At 42.0% G+C, this 21902-nt stretch overlaps 1 protein-coding gene across 5 annotated transcripts in view; it reads right to left on the reverse strand.

Annotated features, from left to right (window-relative positions):
• The window catches only part of grin2bb (glutamate receptor, ionotropic, N-methyl D-aspartate 2B, genome duplicate b), a 135971-nt gene that overhangs the window by 96816 nt on the left and 17253 nt on the right, over nucleotides 1-21902 (reverse strand). For all 5 annotated transcript variants that reach the window (XM_086296001.1, XM_086296000.1, XM_086295999.1 and 2 more), the window contains exon 3: nucleotides 9392-10081. In XM_086296001.1, coding sequence (XP_086152127.1) covers nucleotides 9392-10081 — 690 coding nt within the window. The remainder of the gene's footprint in view (nucleotides 1-9391; nucleotides 10082-21902) is intronic.

Consider the following 21902-nt stretch of genomic DNA (forward strand, 5'->3'; position numbering starts at 1 on the left):
GATGTCGTGTAAGTTGCAGTCTATGTATCGTCCAGTGAGAAGGTGGATTTTGTTTCGTATTTCTTGAGGTATGATTTTCAGATACTGTTCATCTGCTGTAGATAGATTTTTAGGGTTCCCACTTTTATCCTCCACTCCACAGTTGTTTTTTAAGGATGAGCAGAGAGATTCTCCAAAATCTCCAGTTTTTACTCACTGAAATATTGCAGTGAGTGGTGTAAACAGATTACATGTGCAAAGATTTCACTTTGTTAATATAATACTGTTTTTCTTCTTTTTAGAAGTGATCTAAATATTGTTGGCATAAGCGGGCTTGTGCTGGCATTGTGGGGAAAATATCTAAAGTAAGTTGTCAGTGAACATTTTTCAACTTATCTGATATGTTCATTAAATTTTTTGCCTCATTTGGACCAAAAAGACGTGCGTCAGACCGTGTCCCATTTTACATGCAAACTGTAGGAGACAGGTCTGAAAATTGAGCTGCAGCTGCGGGCTTTTAAAAACCAAATCACTAAACTCACCCTGAAAAAACTACCTGGACGTCATTACAGATTTAATTAACTCCTTTCCATTTGCGATTCACTACGAAAGACCAGCTTCAGGCTTTGTTGTTTCACGACACCTCAGATTAGACTGGGCTGCCTTGATTTTTAGCTTTGAGATTCAGGCACTCGTGTCCTCATACAGTACCTAAATTCAGCTGTCGAAGGCCAGAAGAACGACTGTCAAGCAGGATTATTTCAAGGCAGATTTCTTCCCTATCACAGCCTCCATCTGTTAGACTGGTAAAGGGTTAAACGTACAGCTAGGCTAGGAAAATAGGGACATCAATCAAATGCAGACTGCCACGGTACGTCACGAAGACAAAGTGAGCGAGAGAGAAAAGTATGTTTAAAGCTCTAATAGGATGGGATTCGTTTTACAGAGAGAGAATGAATAGAGTAATCATTACTGAAGCGTGCCTGTTGTTTTACCCCATCCAAATCCAGTCACTTCTTTTCTTCCCTGTGCAAGCCTACAAAGTAACCCTAACATGCCCAAATAAAAACAATCCAAAAAAAGGTAATGCCACAGATAAAATCTGAATTGGGGCCAGCGGCTCCAACTGACAAGAAAAGTCTTGTTCAGACTTTTCTTTGCTCTTGTAAACCAGCTGTATCACTGCAGTACAAGTGCATCAGCATCAATTGTGGAAGTTACATCAGACATATGGAGCATTTTTGTTGCGGTGACACTACACAAATGGGGCCGACACTCCCGCCTGTGTCATTTATGAGACTGATTGCAGACATCTCCTGCACAAATTGTCTTTCCATGTTACAGATGCCCTGTGTTAATGATTATGTTCTGCACATTTTCTGGAAATGAAGAAATAGGATTTAAAAATGAAAGTGACAAAAACAGGAAAGCTGATGAGCTATAAGTGATAATAGGTATACATGCAGTTTGTTATTGTAGTTTGCGCCTTAATTCTCTTGCCTTTCTGGATTTGAACTAATTGCCAAAAGGGGGCATTACGGTGGTAGCCCATTATCCCCTCATGTACAACTAGCAAGCATAATGGGATACCTGGTGCACGCAGGATGAAAGGACAGCACCCATAAAACCACAAACTGGGAATGAGAACAATCGCATGAGGAAACAGAGTGCACCCTTGGCTCAAAAAATCATCAGCTGCAACAGATTGGCAAGGACACGCATCACTGTACAGCTAGCAGTTGGCCTTACTAATGTCAGACAAAGTGGCCAAACAAGTCCGGAAAATAATTTACTTCTCCGATCATGTCTGCCTTACAAGAAGTCCACACATGCGTCTCTGAAAATAATGCCTATTTTAAGATAGAGAGGGTGTATAATTGCAGTAATCAATCAGGGAGCAGTGAATCAGTTTTCAGTGGCAGAGAGAGCTAGGTCTGCATAAAAAGATGAGTTTTTTGTTTTTTTATCCTGAGGAGATACAAAAGCAGCTTGTTCTTCTTATACAAAGAAGTTTACATTTCTTTCAAATGGACAAACCACGAAGCCACAGCACAGCAGCCCATTCATCCATGTGCTGTATTACTGCCCACCTGACAGACAGTTTTTCACCCAAGAGAGGCAGACGTTAAACAAGCAAGAAGTGCAAGCTGCAAGGCCCCTGTATGGGTTTAAAAAAAAACACAGTAAGAAGTATTGAATAGAGCAACAAAAGACTGGGCAAAAAAAAAAAATCACCTTTAAGACAAGCAGACCATTTATGAGAAATAGTATCTGGATGCTGTATGCCTCTAGGTACCTTGTTTGTGGCGCAGACAACTGCTGTAATCTCCCCAAACACAGGCAAAGAGGCTATTATCACTGAACACCAGCATGCTCGACGTATCCACATGCATGCACAGACACACAGCTTAAGTCCCAACAATAGATCTGAAAGACCTCATTAGTCTCCAGAGCCACAGTTGAGTGCGGGCCAGGACCAACTCTGTCGCCCTATTATGCCAATACCAACACATGGCACACACTGAATTAATGGCTAAATGGAAGCGTGCAAATGGTTTGGTGCATAATGGGCCTACCTGCAACTGTCACAGTTTCATTACAATGAAGTACTGGAAAGGGAAATAAAGCCAAGGACTCTGCAAAGTATGAGATCAGTTTATTATTTGCTCGCATCATCTCAATATAGACTGTAATGCATGTGGAGGAGTCTCGTTTAAAAGACTGAATGCGATAAAGAGGACAAGCATGTCTAGTGCTGTTTTCACCAGTTCCTGAGAAATCGAGTGGCTTGCTCTAAAGTTTGAAATAAATTAAAGGCTTCAGCAGGAACAACAGATTAGACATCTACTGTCTGAGAGAGAATTGACTGGTTACAGTATGAGAACTAAGTTACTGATGCAGGAAAACCTCTCCATGTTATGGTCCTGGGTCTTGCGCCAGCATTTTGTGTTTTTGGATTTCTAAGTTGCGTTGATTATCGCTTATCTTCAGTTTGATTCTTAGTTTGTTTATTCAGTTTTCAGCTTTGTGCTTTTGTTCCAGTTACTGTTTATGATATTTACCCTGCCTCCCTCGTGTCCATTGTGCATAGTTAAGTCTCTGTCACTGATGTTCTCTTGTTTAGCTCTTCCTGCGTCATAGTTTGGAGTTTTCTAGTTTTGTGTATCTTTATATACTTCTATATTCTGTATTGTTGACATTCAGGCTTTCTGTTATGATGTTGTAGCTCTGTTCCATGATCTGTGCCTTAAGTTAATGGGAGGTTGTTCATCACCTTCTGTATCTCCATTTTGTTCCCTTGTGTCTTTTAGTCTTGGTTTCTGTTTGTTACTTCCTGTTTTATTTTGATAGTCTCCCGTCTTGAGTGCATTATGTTCAGTTTTGCTTCCCTTGTTGCTTTAAGCCCCTTTTCTATTAGTACCTACTCGGATCGACTCACCACAGCTCAAATCAGATCGACTGTTTTTTTATACCACCTAATGTGCGTGCTTGTTGTTATAGCAACATGTCCAAGCCCCTGTGACGTAATTAGTATATGAGACCAATGCTAAAAATTCGAGGCAACGATATACCTGCTGCTTGGTCTGTGACTTCTCAGTCCAACGCGTTGTTTTTGTAGCCATTTCCCTCGTTGCTGGGTTTCAAAATGGTGGTTGTAATTTCTGTGAACGAGATGCTGTCATACCTCATCAAGTGACGCCACTGACCAGTCAATCAGTCGAATGCTGTCGGACAATGTCGCATTTTAGTACTTGGAACACCAGCTAAGCAGGTACTATGTCCTGATGGAAAACCCTGAAAACTGTGGCAAATTGATCGGAGTAGGTACTAATTGTTTCTACTAGAACCTAATTCATTGTTTCTAACAGCAATAAAACTGTCTCTTTTAGTTAATCTCTTGTCTCTTATAGTTAGTCCTACTCTTCCTGCCACACAGCAAACCTGACATCCTGTTTGATTTCTGATACTCTCCTGTGTCATGTACATTGTATTTGGTTTTGCTTCCAATTCCAAGTTTTCCCGATTAGTTATAGCTGTGTTTCCTGGTGTTTCCATCTCCATAATGACCTTGTATGTGTTTACAACTCTTGTTTCCCCTTATTTTTTTCTGGTTACTGTTCCTGTCGTCTCGTTTCATAGCTCTCTGTGTGTATGTCTGGAGGTCCTGTGATTCCTTATGGACCAGGTTTCCTTCTTTAATAAAGCTTTTTTTCATTTGACACCAACCTATGAGTCTGCATTTGGGGTCACCTCCATCACTAAACCTGACATCCACCTGCTTTTTTGCAGACATAATTGCACAAACATGCAAACACATTGTTAAAGATATTCTATTATCAAGTACTCAGATGCAATGAAATATCACTCAGACACTTAGTTTTAAACGTGCACGGGTGAGAGACTCAGGGAGAGACTCACACACCTCCTTGGTGCAGTCTGGCTTTATTTATACACATCATGAAGCATACAAAAAAGGAAATATCATCCTTATCTTGTCAAGAACGCAGGTGTGGTTTCTCAAAAACTTTGTGTTTTCTACAAAACCTTTAAAAACAAAAATACTCTGACACACATGTTTCTGCAACTTGTTGTGTTTCTAGTTTGGTCTTTTGGACTTCCTGTATCTATTGCCAGCTGCTCTAAACTAAGTCAGAGGTCTTCAACAGTTCACACATGTGAACTGTTAAGAGCTCCTTTTTTGAACAAGCAGCAAAGCCAGTACAAGAAGAGGAGGGGTTGCAGAGGTGTTTCGATTTCACTCACATTTGTTTCGATTTACCTCACTGACTAGCTGATTAGGTTTAGGAGAAAGTCAGGGTTTGGTTTAAAAAGAGACATAAATAAGTTCACAGAAATAAATGCACACTGTGATGGTGAAGGTCACCAGTCTGTTGTGCCAAGTTGGGAGAGACACTGGGTCATTAAAAGCTGAACTGATCGGGTTTTCATCTCCATGCTTTGCCACAATTGTATAAAATCATGCACCAAGCCGTATATCCTGCATTTATAAACATTTACGAAAGAACGGCGTCGGTTTTGAGAGGTCACTGGTTTGGTAGTTGGATGGCACCACAGCAACAAATCAGTCTCTAAAATCTATTTCTTCTTAGACAATCCACGATCAACTATCAGTAAAGTTAAAGAGTGTTGTCGTGGAGTGCTGAGGTGCATAGTACATAAAAGTCACGAGTCCTTTAGATGTGTATATGGCTCCATTACTTTTGCCATATATGTAAGGTTTTCCAGGCTGGTCCTCTCCTCAAACTATAAAACCTCAGGTCAGAGTGGTGCTACTTGAATTTTTATGTTAAGGAACTGACCAAAATCTAAAAAAAAACCTGATGTGGCAGTAGCACGCCACTGTTAAAGGAGACATTAATGTCAGTGGTTTGGAATATTTACAACACAGTAATCCCAGTTTACTGATGAAAACGTATATCAAATGCAAAATTTATTTGCCTCCTGCAGTAGAAATTATTAGAAAACCAAAATGTTCACCCCAGTCTTATGACAGCTCATAAAGCTATTTGTTACTGTGCAGGAGTGACAACATCATTTTTAACTGATTTCCAAGAGAGGCTTTTTACTACTTCTTCCTCCCAGCTTCCTGTCGTCTTTCCAGTGACTCAGGTGTTAGAGTGGTTTAAATACCAATCGGGCTGATCCCTGATTCTCCGGCCACATGCCCAATAATCTTTGAGCAAGATACCGAACCCCGAGTTACATCCATGAGTGCGAGTTTGTGTGTGTGAATGTAAGAAAGATAAAAAGGGTGTGTGTGTGTGTGTGTGTGTGTGTGTGTGTGTGTGTGTGTGTGTGTGTGTGAGACTGGGTCAATGAGACCTGCAGTAGAAAGTGCTTGGAGTGCTGAATTGAGTAGAAAGGCGCTATATAAGTACCATTCCATTTATACCCATGAGGGATAAAACCTCCAAAATATATCTTTATAAAACTGCTTCAAGCATGATTTTGCACTTGCATTCCTGAGATTATTCCCTGAAGGAACTCATCACACAGGTAAACTGGAAGATAAAATATTTTCCACCAGCTTCAACTAAACATAACCACAAAGTTTTGGCTTCTTGCTCTCAGCAAATCTTTTTTTGTCCGCCTAAAGCTAACTAACCACTGAATGAAAACAAAATTTAAGTATAAAACTCTCAAAGCTGAAGATCTTGTGACTTTTGCCACCACATCCAACAACACGCAGCTCTTTCAAAGACTGGAACCGCAACAAATTTGGTCCGCGAGCACAATTCAGTAATTTATTTTACACTAGTTTGCAAAGTGTCACAGCTGTTGTTTGCGTGAATCTACACAGATTACATGAATCTAAATCGGAAAAACGGGGCAATTTTTAATGGTTTGTGTGACTGCACAGTTCAAAATAAAATCCAGCCGCTTTAAAAAATTTGAACTTACGCCACTGAAAGGCAAATCACTTTTCCTCTTAGTCTCGCTGGCCTGTTTTGGATCCTCTCTGCATTTTTAACCTCGTTTTTTTTTAGCGTTAATCTTTTCATCTTTCAATTCAAAACCTCACCCACCGCCACATCCTTAGCAGCCATGACCTTTTCTCTTTCAGCTCTGCTTTTGTCAGACTCAGAAATAATCATTGCTTTCCTCTATCTCACACTAATTGCTTTTATACAGTACGTAGAGGGAAATGTGTAAGCAAGTGGTTGCCGTGCCAACCGTATCCACTGCATTCACCCCCTTGTGTGTGTGTGTGACTGACAACAAGCAGAAGAAGAATAAAGGTTTAAGGAGAACGAGCCAAGTGAGCGGTAATCACTGAGAATGAGAAACTACTGAGATTTCCTGAAAAACTGTGTTCAGCATCAAATGCATTAACCCACACACATGCACACATTTCTCTCTCATGCGTCGCATTTCCTCAGCAGTGCTTTTACATGACTCTCACACTCTTATCAATCCTTTCGCCTCTGTCACTCTCAGCCTGTGGCCTCTGTCTCCCTGTCAGCTGCAAAATGCGATAATTATAGGTTAAGCAAACTCCTCTTCCTCCTTCACACCCACACACGTTGTGTTATGTCATAACCTTCACCCCCCCCCCCCCCCCCCCCTCACTTGTTTATTCTGTTCGCTCTGTCTTCATCTCTTCAGTATCATCTCTTCATTGCATTCTTTCTCTACGCAACGTCCATGCAACTGTCTTTTAGAGAAGCGGGGAAGAAAAGGCTGCGTAGGCTCTGAGTGTTTCTCACTGGAGAGAGCTCCTTCTTGCAAGGACATTAAAGCAGCTCTCTTTGATTTGGAGCATTCATTTGATTCTTTGTTTACTCAAATTGAGAGGTATCCTTGATTGAAAATGTTCTTTGAAGCAACAAGTCAAGGCACAAGATGCGATTTCCAGATCATATTAAACTCACTTGCTGTTTCGGGGGATTTTATGATCCATAATAAACATATTCGAGCACAGAATCAGTTCAAGCAGGCACAAATTCAAGCCACAAACAGCCATAACAGGCCGATTTCAGTTCAGCTCGGGCTCAATCACTACCCAGTTCTAATGGATTGCTATTTAAGTTGTGGTATTTTAAGTCACTTTAGCCTGCCTACAGTTGATGCATATCTGCAAGCTACTTTGCAGCCCACCTCCACTCCAGCTTCTTGTTTTCATGCTGTGTCTAACTTAATATCTGCTGTTGGTTTTGATGTCTGCTGTGTTCTGTGCTGGGTCTTGCTGCTATTCGTGGCAGCAACCCCTGGCCTAACCGAGCTGCTGAAGCTCAACCTGAGCATCAGAATAGAGGGATTTAAGTGAATCTGGATGTCGCAAGGTTGTTGGTGCCAGGCGGGCTGGTCTGTGTATTTTAGAAGCTGCTGATCTGCAAACTGTTTTTAACAGTAATTCAAAAAACACCCTCACTACAACCAAAGTATGCAGAAGAGCACTGAATTTAAAAAATACTGGAGCATGATGCAGATGGGCTTCAGCAGTAGAAGAACGGGACACTTGATCTAAAAGTCTCACAAAACTGGTCTACAGAAAATTTGAAAAACATTGCCTGGTCTGATGAATCTCTATTTCTGCCGCAACATTTAGGTGGCAGGGTGAAAAAACGGATCGTTGCCGTGTAGCAACTGTTCAGGTTGGTGGTGGAGAATTTACATTTTCACAATACACACGAGAGCTGCTAATGTGAAGTCTTTAACTGCAGCAGTTTTAAGCAATCTATCTGTAATTTTTTCTAATGATTATTTTCATCTCTGAAAAATTGCAAGTATGCAGTAGAGAAAAATGCATGTGCTATTTATTGCATGATAATATTTGCAGCTTTTTCATCGGAGGTTTTCAATCAGTATGAGCATACAGTGGTTTGACTTTTATGTGAGTTTTGAAAAATTATGGGCAATGAAGCTTTTCCGAGCCGACCCGAATCCCTGATTTAATTGCTGTCATTTCCTTAAAGTCCTCACCAGCCTCTAACATAATGCAGTACTGCGATAAAACTTTCAGGACTTTTAAAAATGTTCAATACACTTTAAAAAACACACTCAACTTATTCCACTAATAGATATGTGGCTGGAAGGTAAGATTTGTTTTTCCAAACTATAACAAGGTCAACAGAAACTTTTGCACTTGGTAACAAACAATATGTTGAATCTACTGTACGCCCCACAGCGAGCATGCATCTAAAAGTTAATTTTAAAAAAACTAAAAACAAATTTTTTAAAAACTCCTCCTGCACGCTTGTACGGACCCCGCCATTCCTCTGTGAGAAACTTAAAAGGCTATTAACATGACATCTTTGAGGCTACATTTCAAAGCTGTTCTTCCATTTCGGGGTTATGGATTCTACTTGTGCAGCCCAGTTTGTGCCAAATCTCGTGTATCTCAGTCCCACAGAGATGGTTTTTTGACTTATTATGTATTCTTTTGTTTTCCACTGTGAGTCCTTTGAACGTTGAGTCGACTCGCTGTCAGGAGCTCCGATGTGACGTCAGGCTCGGAGGGCAGTGGGGGGGGGGTGTCTATTAACAGCAAAGTCAATCAGTCGAGAGGCTGGTTTGGAATAAGAAGCAGCACCGAGCACCGAGGGGCTGATGCAACATAAAAAGTACAAGGACAAATTAACAAATGATACTACTGATAGACTTCACACTCATAAAAAAAAAACCAGTTCATTATCTCAGAAAAAATGATTCAGCTATTTGTTTTCTTTCAGTGAATTTTGACTGGAATTATTGCAGCTGATATGATTAATCTAGAAACCTGCACGGGAATTATATTATTAGTCGTAAGTACATTACTCTAAATTGTATCTAGGAGGCATTATTCTACAGCAGGATGAGGTATATCTCTTTTCCCTTCACCTTAATATTTGTTCCCGATTATAGTGGACTGTGGATCAAAGCATTGATGCACTCAGCCGAGTTCTCCTACCTTAGCAGCCATGACCATGGCAGATCCTCCTCTGATGCCCAGTATGGGGATGTGTGTCTGTGCAGAGATGAAGTCCAGGATCTGAGCGATGGCCTCCTGATCTGTGTCGTCACCGAACACGACGCCTTGCAGTGGGTTCCTTGTCATTTGAGCGCAGATCCGATTGATGATACTTTTGGGGTCGGTCTCGTTCATGGTGACCACCTCGACTTTGGGAGGATACGGGATGTGGAGGAAGTCCTCCTTCTCAAGTCCAGCCCCCAAGGCTACTTCACTAGAGTTGCCCACCAGGATGACAGCAATGCTGAGCGAGTTGATCAACTTGGGACTGATGGGGGGAAGTGCTGGAGAGCCGGGGGAGTAATGCGGAGGGATAACTACACCCCTCTGGTTGCTGCCTCCCCTCTGGCCTCCTTGTCCCCCTGGGGAACCTCCAGGCCCAGTTCCTGGACCTCCGCCCCTGCGGGACTCGCAGACGGGCAAGAGGACAATGGAGAGGAGGAGCAGAGAGAAGGACAGAGAGAGGAAAGGCAGCGTCAGCCGAGGGCACGGATAAGGGTGATAGGATGACTGGTCTGGAGGAGGGGAGGGAGGATGGGGGGAGGAGGGGGAGATCAACTGCTTGTCCTGAAGATGGGAGTGAGAACGGTGGAGGCTGACAAGCATTGTGGAGGAGTGTAAATGCCGTCCCTGGAGGCAAAGAGAACAGAGACAGAAAGAGAAGATAAATGCAAAACATCTGAAAATGATGTTTAACACTTTAAATATGAACTGAAATATAAATTAATTAATACACAACAGTGATGATGCAAAACACGACCACCTGCAGAAAATGACAGTAACCACAGCCCACGTCAAGAGCTGGGACATATCAGATCACAGTACATTCAGAAAAACAGTCAATGACACATCAATTTGCAAAACAGGTCATGAACAGCCTGCAAAGTTTATCATCATCATGTTCTCATTTTTTCAGCTTTGCGAAAAAACATAAGAGAAACTTCAACAATATAACTCAGTTTACCTGTCGGTTTGCTGTAATTATAAAGAAACATTACTGTCATAAAACAAAAATGCGTAGGCACGGCTTCTCGAATTAGCCGTCCTACTTCGGTGGTATGGCAGAAAGGACGCTGTAAAACTGACAATAACACAGATAATAATAAATCATTTTGCTCTTGGGATGTGATCTTTTCTTGCAACCGAGTGCTTCCTGATGCAAAATACAGGAAAAAGCCAAAAGGTGTAGCCTAAATCGCTGCAATTCCATCCACTGAGCTTGATTGGACCCTTTTGTAGGTTGATTCTGGCCTGCGAGTCAGCTTTTTGACACTCTTTTATTAAGCTTGTAAGCAGCTGGATCTCACAGTCAACATCTTGCATATTGAAGGTGTAAATACCTGAGCTGTTTTGGCATGGGTTGCCAAGGTCCTGCTGTTTGAGAAAGGACAACCCCTGGCAACAGGGCTAGGATTCAAATCACCTCACAACTTAAGGACTTGAAATTGTGTCCAACATAATATTTTTTCCCAAAAGTTTGCACTGAGGAGTGTTCCTAAATACACTCCTCAGTTTGCCGACATCTGTTTTCAGTCTCACTACAGCTTTCCTTTCAAACGGGCCAGTAACTCGCCATTACGCTTGCCGGACATACACTATATTGCCAAAAGTATTCACTCACCCATCCAAATCACTGAATTCAGATGTTCCAATTATTCCCAAGACCACGGGTGTATAAAATTTAGCACCTAGGCATGCAGACTGTTTCTACTAACATTTGTGAAAGAATGGGTCGATCTCAGGAGCTCAGTGACTTCCAGCGTGGTACCATGAAAGGATGCCACCTGTACATCAAATCCAATCATTAAATTTCCTCACCAATATATATTCCAGAGTCCACGGTTAGTGCTATTATAACAAAGTGGATCAGATTTGGAACAACAGAAACTCAGCCATGAAGTGGTAGGTCACATAAAATCTCAGAGCTTTCTGCTCCGTCAATCGCTACAGACCTCTAAACTTCATGCGGTCTTCAGATTTGCTGAAGAACTGTGTGTAGAGACTTTCATAGATTAGGTTTCCATGGCCAAGCAGCTGCATTCAAGCCTTAAATCACCAAGCACAATGTAAAGTGCCGAATCCGGTGGTGTAAAGCATGCTGCCACTGGACTCCAGAGCAGTAATAATGTCTTTGCTCTTTGCTTTATGTTAAGGATAAGGCTAATAAGCCCAGTTCTGACCAGGCTATCAAAATACAGAAAATTTGACCCTTTAACCGCAGAACAAGCTAAGTGACCCATATAGCTGGAAATAAAACCTCACAGAGAGAGAGAGGGCTGTGAGCTCTCATAGAGCATCAAGTGACAACGCCACATCCATTAAACTGTGCCGTGACTTCCTCGGAGGAACCCTGTGGCACACATCAAAGACAGAGCAGGAAAGAGAGGGAGTTTTGTGTGTTTGTGTGTGTGTGAGTGTGTGTGCGTCTCTGTTTTAAGGGAGTCATGATAGCACTGGGTGCATTTTGACAGATTGACAGCCTCACAGCTTCATGGACTTGCTGCCAGGCTAAGTGACCATTAGACACTCACTGAGTGTCTCTCCCTCCCTCCCTCCCTCCCTCCCTCCCTCTCCCTCTCCCTCACTGCTTCCACTGCTTTTCTCTCCTTAGCCCTCCAAACCTGTCTTTTTGGTCGCTCCCTTCAACCCTCTGAGACCCATTTGCTGATCTTTGAAGTCAACTGCAGACCTGTTAGTCAGTATTATTATTGCCGGTATTCGCTGCTACTATTAGCACATGTACAAAGATGAGCGGAGACGAGCATGGAAGGAAGAGGGGCGAAGGGAAAGAAAGTGGGAGAGATAGAAAAGGCAGAGGCGGGGTGAAAGATGTAAGCAGAGGGAGGTGACAGGCAGGGAGAAACACAATTAGTCATAGCCTGATGTGAGAATTGTGGTTTCTGAGTGCGCGCACATACAAGTGAACAGGGAGTGCAAATTTGGGCATATTTTCTGCACAGATAAAGATGAGGAATCCTAATGAGTATATGTTTATGCCTCTATTCTAAATTAAGCACAAAGGAGCACTTGAGGAGAGGGATAAATGAAGGGTAAGAATAAAAAGCTTTGTCTCTCTACCTCCTTCACACAACACCTTTGCTAATCTTTTATTTATCAAGCAGCCTGTGTGTTGCGGAGCTGATACAGTCAGCACCCATAGCATAAAAGTCCAAAAAAACCAAAAGAGGGAGAGAGAAGTTGTGAGCACTGCTGATGTCTGACAGAAACCAGCAAATCTGCGCTAAAAGAAAGAGGCCGAACCGCCTGGATGTGATCGCCACATACCAAAGAAAAAAAACCAAACAGTTTGTCTAAAAGGTCTAATTACCAGAGGTTTGTCAGGCTTAATTGCAGGTGCACATGCTAATTGTAAACGAGCTGAATTCTCCATGAAGACACCAGAGCCTAGAGAGAGAGAGGAGGAGGAGGAAGCGAGTGGGAGGAAGGCAGCAGAGAGAAGAGGAGAGAGAAGAGAGGGGCGAGAGGAGAGAATAAATAGAGACATACACAAAAGAGATGGAGGTGGAGGAAGGAACAGCAATAAGAAACCCAAAGGAGGGAGTGAAGGAGGGAGGCGTGGAAGGTGGAAGAAGGGAAGATTAAAAGAAGACATGATTACCATGAGATGATAAAAGAAGGACCAAGGGTGGGGAGGAGGTTAATGAAATGTTTTGGGGTCTATTTTTGTTTTGTGAAAGCTATAGTGTACAGTAAGTTGGATAAAAATGGCTGAACTTCTGAAAATGAGCAGATGAAATCACTCAGAGAGGGCAGTGGAGAGAAAGTATGAAAAAAATGTTTAAAATCCCACAAGAAGTGTGACAGCAGCAGGAGAGGGAGAGAGAGCGGAGAGACGCACAGAATCATCCGGGTTCCTGTGTAACGGCAGAGCTCGGTTTCCATGGTAACAATTCAAATATGCCTCCACATAACACCCTGGACAGGAAGATACACACAACCCGCACAGTACACTACATGCAGTGCGTGCCCTCTCCTAATAATACACAATTTACTTTTTATCTAAGCTGGCGCATATTGCCGGCGCCGACTCTCACTGACAAAAATAAAATACTTGTAACATAAAACAAACAGCACGAGGGCCCCTTCCGCGCAAACATGTGCACAACACCTGTGAGGTGAGTTAACGCGCTCCTGCAGACGGAGAAGATCCAGTCCTCCTTTTTTCTTTTTTTTTGACCGTCCCTCACATTAAAAATGGATGTCCAGAAGTGCTACCGGCAAATAAACAGAAATAACACGATGGATGGGAGCAGCCAGCCGGCAACACTGAGCGGGAGCGGCTGTGACATGTGGACTAATCAGACCTTCATGCAACGTCTCCGCCGTCATTAACAGCCCCCCCCCAATTAATAACATTTAAACGCAGGGTGTCGAGAGTGGATTATTTACTCACAGCCTATTAGAACAAAACAGCATCAACAAATCCGAGCTGACATTTGAATCTATGTGCTCATGCGTGCCCATTACAGCGCACACACAGCAATTACAAAGAGAACATGGATAAGTGGCAATGGGCGCTAACACAAGACACTGCCATAAGTGCACTTCTTGTATCCAGTAATTTACTGCAGACGTGATTAAACGGCACGTGCAGACACAAAGCCCAAATGTGTGCTCCGTGGGTCAAACACGTTTCTGAAACCAACAAATTTTCAATACACCCCTCTGCCCTTTTGTCTCTCATTATGTTTCTCAGACAGGCATTGTTAAAGTTAAGCGAAACAGCTGTGAGGGAAACAGAGCCAGGTTTTATGGTGAAAACATGATCTGTATATAAAAGATGGCCTTAACAATGTCAAAAACTTGAATAATGGCCAATAGGGGACGACTCTGCTGATTACATAATTAAAAAAGCTTGAATATAGATGTCTATGACAAAAAAATGTCCTATTGGCTCGCATATTCTATTGCTGTGTTCTTGAATAAGTTGGAAGTCTAACTTTCCGAATCCCAGTTCTAATGTTAATCTGGAACACTCCCTCAGCTTTTACCACTTGGAAAGCTAGAGCAACCCCAGCAACTCTGAGTTAGTATTCCAAGATGGCAGCACTGGATGTAAACAGTAGTAAAACTGCAAAAACTTTCATTTATATTGCCACTGTTGTGTATTTATGACTCGTTAACTAAGCTATGCACAGAGCACTGACCAAGCTCTATCCACAAATGTCCTGTGCAGTGTTTTTAAGTGCAAATAAACAATTATTATGCTGTATTGCTAGTGATACCCGAATGGCTCTACATTGCTAAGAACCAACACAAATCCTGTTTTTCCTGCTCTTCCTGCAGTGTTCCGAGCTATCTGGAAGGCAGCATATACAACACAAAAGGCAACATTTGCAGGTGAAGAACAAAGCCAAAGAATGCAGTTCCTATAGGTCCCACTAGAGGCTGCCTCCAATGTGGATTCAGTTCTCATGTTAAAAAGTTTATAGCCAGGTACAAAAGATCAGATCAGAAAAAGTGAAAAGTGCAACACAATTCAGAGATGGAGAGAATTTGCCTTAAAAGTAAAAGTTGCACATTTTAAAACACGTTGGTAGTTCCAAGGAACAATTCTATTTTGAAGTCAATTTACCATTTGTGTCGCACTTTTCCAAGTTGTACTACTAGTACACAATATTTACAGACAAGCATGAAAAACTACAAGCAACTATGGCAATCTGCTAGCAACCAAAGCAATCTCTTTGGAAGTTTTTGGTGCAGCACCTTCTTTGCATCCAGTTTAATCCAGTGAGAGCCAGGAACCACTGCCAGCCAGGGAAGGATAACACATTTTTCCCTAGCAACTGGCAGTTGTATCACATATAATATTGTGGACAACTCTTAGGCAATCCACACCAAACTTGCTTTAAAAAGCCAAAATGGCAACAGTAAAAATGCTCAGCTTGAGGCTTCACAATATGACCTTGTTAACTAATGGGTGGTGGTTATGTCCATCTTTTGTATACGGTCTGTTTGTGAGTGAAATAAAGATAGCTCTTAATGAAAAATGTCCTATGTGTTGGTCCAAGCATGAGTGTAAATATAGGTCCAGAAATAGCTTCTTGCATTAGGTAACGCTATGTTAATTAGCCATGTGCTCATGTTGCTATTTGGTAATACAGAATTGATAATGTAAGGCTAGAGCAGGTGTGCCTCAGGTTAAGAGTGAACAGATTCATCATCAAGCCTGCAGTTGAAAAAATATTTTTTACTTATTATGAGCAGAAGACAAGGAGTGTGGATCTGGAGAATGGTTAAATCCTTAATACAGTCAGACATGTCATCCCTCCTGATTGAGTACGTGGCCTCATGTTTTCCCCAATGTGAGAAGATGAGTTTGTGCCCTCCCTACATGCACCAATACACACACGCACACCGTGAGGTTAATGTGCGCACAGCACCATCTGGGCTGAGCTAGATCATGCCAATAAGATGGCGCCATCAACCGTATCGGCCTTAACATTTACAAAGAACATTGATCACAGAAGTCTGTCAAATGGCACAGACCACCAATTGAATAACCAGAGCTGCATAAGACATGCAACTGCACAAGCTCGCCATCACAGGGCTCCAATCTGCCAGTGAAAAATCGACATGATCAATCAGTCCATCAATAGTTTGCTTTGATCAGCTTGTCCCCTGTCAATTCCCCCAATTTGTGAGGACTTTACTGGTCACATGTTTCCCATGGATATTGCAGCGGATTACAGACTCCAGGGTGTATGCTGCACAGGCTCTAAGCAGCCGTCTGAGACATTAAAACTCAAGCTGCCACTTTATTTGAAACATACGTAGGTCATCATTACCAGGCCCTGCTATATCCCTGGGGGCTTGATGTGGTGGGTTGAACTGTATAGTGACTGAAAGGCATTGTGGATAACATAAGCTGACAGGCATATCTATTAAGGAGCCCATTTACATTCAGTGGGTGGTCAGTTAAAGGTAAGAGTGGTACTTTTCTCATCCGAGCTGAAGCACACGCTGCATCAGACATGACTTATAAGTAATATCAAATTGCACTAAACTCGACGCTTTGGTGAATTAGAAAACTACTTGACTTCGAGGAATACACACAGTATGAGCCGACAGTCCAACAGCGGAAAAAAAATCTCAGCGTTGAGGGTTTTTATTTAATTTAAAGGTCTGGATTTCCCTCGGTGAGACGCAGCAGCAGGTGACAATGTTTGACATTTCTGCTTATTGTCGTAACTCCAACACAGCATCAATAATTCAAAACTGTACTCTATTAGCTGGTGGAGATTGGGAGACTGGTTTTTCAGCCACACAGGAGCAAATCAGCAACTGTCTCGCGTACTATATCTCAATGTCCAAAGGGGCCTTAAAATCACAGAAGGAAGCTAGTTTAAAATAGAGATGGACCGATCCGATATTACGTATCGGTATCGGTCTGATACTGACCTAAATTACTGGATCAGATATAGGAGAGAAATAAAAACTGTAATCCAATCCATTAAATATCACAAAAGCACCTCACAAAACTTGCCACATGGCGCAACTCAGCTGATAACCTTAGCAGGTCGGGGCAGCATGCGTGACATGATAGAGCGGCTTTGGAGTACTAGACCTGTTGGCGGTCTGGTTGAGCATTTGGAGCCTCGCTACCAAACCGGCATTTCATCTCTGAAAAAATTATCCAAGAGAGAAGTAAAGCAAGTGTGTAAGTTCATCTCTGAATGTTTGTAAAGCATTTACACGTTAAGCTTAACAACCGATACATGGAGCGACTGCCTCTCTCCCCCTCCCTCTCCTGTTGCTACTTCAATCATGACACTGATCAATGATCAGCTGATCGGCTTTTCTGTCGCGACTCTCGCCTCTCTTGTTTGTTTTTGGCCCACTTTACACCAGAAAGAGGAAACCAGCGGATAAACAACAGCAGCACGTTTAAGCTTAATAAGCTGTTGTTAGAATTTATTTAATATTACTTTCTACACCAGGATCCTTTTTTACGTAGCTGACAGCTGGTAACCAGAGATGGGCAGTAACGCGTTACTGTAATCTGATTACTTTTTTAAAGTAATAAGTAAAGTAAGGGTTTACTATTGCAAAAACGGTAATTCGATTATCGTTACAATACCTTGGTCACACTAGAATAAAAATAGGAGGGAAACTTCCTGACTCTGATTGCATTGCTATAAGTAGCTACCATAACCAGTTGGTCACCCAGAGATTGAGCTTGCAAGTTTGGCAATAATTCTGGTCATGCTTTATTCAAGGTAAATGTTGAACCCTTCATAGCCGCATAGCAAGTAGTTGGTGAGTGTTTTACTTCCATGCAAAATCCACCTAATGCACTTGAAAGGAGGAAACCTCTGTGCGACCAGTGTCACCAAGTGACACCAAGCAACCTCCTGCCAGGCATTTTTGCCTAGCGACCAGTCGTTGCCAGGCAGTCACTGACCGATCTCCAAGCTTGTGTGACTGGGGACCACAGTGAAAGTACCTATTGATCTTACGTTTTAGCTCAATGCTTCCATTCATGTGCTGGTGACATAATATGTATTTTAATTTATTTTAACTTTTTGCTGACATAATTTTTGTTATTTAAGCTGCTAAACGACACACTGAAGTGAAATTCTGAAAATGGGTTTTGAGCACTCACTCTCACTTTCATTTTGAGGACAGTCGTTTTCGGCGTTTCGATGTCACAGCTCTTTAGGATGTAACCCTTTTTATTTTTAACAGAATTAGAAAACTGACTCACGAGCTGTTTCATAGATGGAAAAGACGTGTGCTCCATGGAACAGCTTGTATTTCACCAAAAAGTGATGTGTCAGTCAGACTCATGTGATACCGTTGTATTCACTCAGGTAATCAGACATCATGCAGCTATAATGACTCTCCTGCAGAGGTGGTGGAAGCTAACAAAAGTTCTATTTACATCCTCTATAATTATTCAATTCACTCTCACAAAGTCTCACAAAGTCAACTGTCAGCGAGGCCTGGCTGTTAGCAGCAAAATACCCTGCCTCCCCACTGTACTGTTACAGTCATAACTGGATAAAAAGATACAGACTAAGCTGCTTTTGTTCACCGTGAAATCAAATGACCAGAACCAAATATGCCTCGGTCCATCTTTAAACGCTTCCCCACCCTGCTCTATCTGTGCCACTCCCGTTTACATTTTCCTAAATATTATTCACCCCTCTTAAACAGGAATCTAAACATCTTTTTAAAAGACGAAAGACCTTATTAAAACAGCCCGATCCTTTCATTTTTCAGCCAATATTTCTCAAACATGAGCAAATTGTTTATTTGCGTGAACTATTTCCAGCTGTGGACGAATACTAAACACAAATAATAATTTGGTCCTCAAATGAGTATTTAAGGCTGCGGGATGGTGATTTAAAGACTAAAGAAAAACGTCAACAGCTACAGCTGTGTGGATATGCGTGTGTTCTTTTAAATTACAGCGGAGGGTCTGTAAGGAATAAACCATATAAACCACATCGCACTTGTTAATTGGTTTTTGCCTCATATCAGGAATGCATTGACCATTAGATAAATAGCCTCTTGTACTGAATCATGCTGACACTTTGGATGCTTCAAGATTTTAATTTAGTCACTGAGTGGGATGAGAGAGGCTGAGAGAAAGCAGATAAAAAGATATATAGTTTTGAAAAAGAAAGTAGACCCTCTGAAAGTTCTAAGGTTTTACATATTAAAGCAATAAAAATAAATGTTTCTCTTTCAGTTTGTAAAATACAACCTCAGATGAACAACAAAATATGGCCTATTATACCTAAGCCAAGAAGCAGAAGCAGTGTGTGAAATCTAAGTACACCTTCACAAACGAGAGGGTCAGTAACACCAAGGTGCTGCTAGTCAAATGCACTTGATTACCTGATCATCAGCAAATGTGAGGACCTCCATGAAAGCAGCAAAAGCGGTTTTGGTAGTTAGTAGCAATTGTAACCACCCATCAATCTCAGAAGGCTTATAACACTATTTCAATTTGTAATCTTTGTATAGTTAGAAACATCTTCCCAGGCGTCGATGTCCCAGGAAACCTACCACAAGGTCAAACCCTGCAATCCTCAGAGGAATTGCAAAAAACCTTGAGAGCCGCTTCACAGACTCCATAGGCCTCAGTTAGCATATGAAATGTTAAAGTTCATGGCAGAACAGTTAGAAAGAGACTGCACATGTATGGCTTATTTGGAAGGGTTACCAGGAGAAAGGCTTCTCTCTCTGAAAATAACATAGCAGCAAAGTTTAGGATTGCAAAGGTGCAACTGAACACAAGACTTCTGCAAAAACCATATCTGCACAAACACCTCACAGCAGCTGTTAAGCACAGTGCCGGTGAGGTGATGATCTGGGCTTGTTTTGCAGCCACGGGACCTGTGCACCTTGCTGTCACTGAGTCCAACCCCAAACTCCTTTGTATACCAAAGTATTCTAGAGTCAAATGTGACACCATCTGTCCGGCAGTTAAAGCTTGGCTGAAAATGGTCATGCAACAGGATAGTGATGCCAAGCACAGCATACTGCAACAGAATGGCTGGAAAACAAAAGAATGAACGTACTGGAAAGTCCAGACCTCAAACCACTTGAAATGCTCAAGACAGCTTTCCAAATGTGAATCTCCACAAACTTCAATGAACCTAAGGAACGTTGGAAAGAAGAGAGGAGTAAAATCTGTTTAAGTAATCTTTAATACTTCTTCCCTACCGACTAATCTGTCACCTTGCGCACTGCGTTGCATACGGGCCAGAATGGCAGAGAAAAATCACTGCCTTATTGAAGAGGGTCTTGGGTGTTTCATTAAGTGCACTTTAGTTTGGTCGAGAATCCTCTCCCTGCTAATTGCACTTATAACGAGACGCACTGTGGATCTCTACTGTTGTACTGAAGCTGCCTCAGCCCTCGAAACAACATTATATGGTCTCTTCATCAGAGGCAAATAAACTGACTGGGACAGAGAGTGCGCACACGCGGACAACAGAATATACACACTCAGGCAAAGGGACGATGACAAACACAGGGTTGAGGCAGGATCCATCTATCCCCTGAGGTCTTCATTACCTCATTGAAGCCATTTATTCCACTGAGGTTACACTGCCACAGCAGTCCTCTGTTTCGTCGGTGCATGCTTCTGCAATATGTATGTAATGGTACAATAGCCTACAGTGCACACTGTTTTTTCTTTTTCTTTTTAAAAAGGGTCTTGTAACTCACTCTGATACAATGTGCTACCCACAGCACAGTGTATAAAAAGCCACTCACACCATGTTTTCAACCTCGGCTGAAATGTATTTTCGCAGGTTTCTTTTAGTGGCCTTTCTGAAAAGCAGAAACATGATACCGTAGTTTTCCATCCACAAGCAATTTTGGTCTCAACTGCTTCTCTGGTGGCACAATCTGAGTGTTGAACAGCTACAGCTCTCTTGAGGATTTGATAGCAAGCCTGTGGCATCAAGGGAGTAGATAAAATAACTCAGTGGCTATCCACTCTGTCTGTTTTATAATTCCCCTTAATTACCTGAGGCCACAGACCTTTGAATTCCTCTACTACACATCGTCATACCTCCTCCAGCATCGGCAGCTGGTCTGCCCTCTCTGTGCCAAGAAGACAAGTCATTTTGTTGGATTTACTGAGCTGTTGTGCAAATATAATACCCAGACTGTCAACCACTGATAACAAATATTACAGGAAAAAATGTCCTTGATGTGTCATAGAGCGAGTCTAAACGCTCGGCACCAAACCTCTCAGCTCTGTCAGCTGGTCACCATTCAAATAACATCCAGAAAACATCTGCTCCAACCTCTGGCCAAGTTTTCCTCAGTGTGCGGATGCACGTGTCACACCGAGGGCTATGGTGTGTTTCTGTTTTGTTTTCTCCCTTGCACGTGGCAAAAGGTGGAAATTCAAATAAAGACCTGACAAATTTAATGTGTTTGAGCCAATGATTTGGGGGGGGGGGGGGTCTACATAAAACACATTTTAGCATCTCTAAAAGAGTTTTGACTTTCCATCGAAAGAAAATCAGAAGGACAAAGCTTGTGACTCTGAACCTGCCAGACAACACTGTTTTGCTTGTTTTTTTGTGATTATCTAACCAGAGTTTCTGAAGTACAGTCATTAAAAATCTTGGCCACAGACAGAAGAAAAGACTGTGGAGTTCTGCAGATCCAGCAGAGACAGACAAGCTTATTCCTTAAAACGTGACAACACAGTGACAGAGCTGCTAATGATGAGGACACTGCATACAGACAAGCTGCACAATGCTGAAACAGCTGAAACATTCAGATTAACACATGAGCACCGCATGAAGTGTTACGCTTAAATGTGGATAGCAGATATTTGCAGTATTAGAAGATTATGGTGTTCAGTATTAATATATTATATATTTATTCTTTAAAAGGTTCCGTTTCTGTTGTTTCAGTTTAGTTTGAGATTGTCGTGATTACACAGTGAAACGGC

The sequence above is a fragment of the Aulonocara sp. 'chitande type north' Nkhata Bay genome, linkage group LG6 (assembly GCF_057382095.1).
Source record: "Aulonocara sp. 'chitande type north' Nkhata Bay isolate Kocher_YH1m ecotype deep benthic linkage group LG6, A_spYH_male_GT1.1, whole genome shotgun sequence".
Classification (NCBI taxonomy): Eukaryota; Metazoa; Chordata; class Actinopteri; order Cichliformes; family Cichlidae; genus Aulonocara; species Aulonocara sp. 'chitande type north' Nkhata Bay.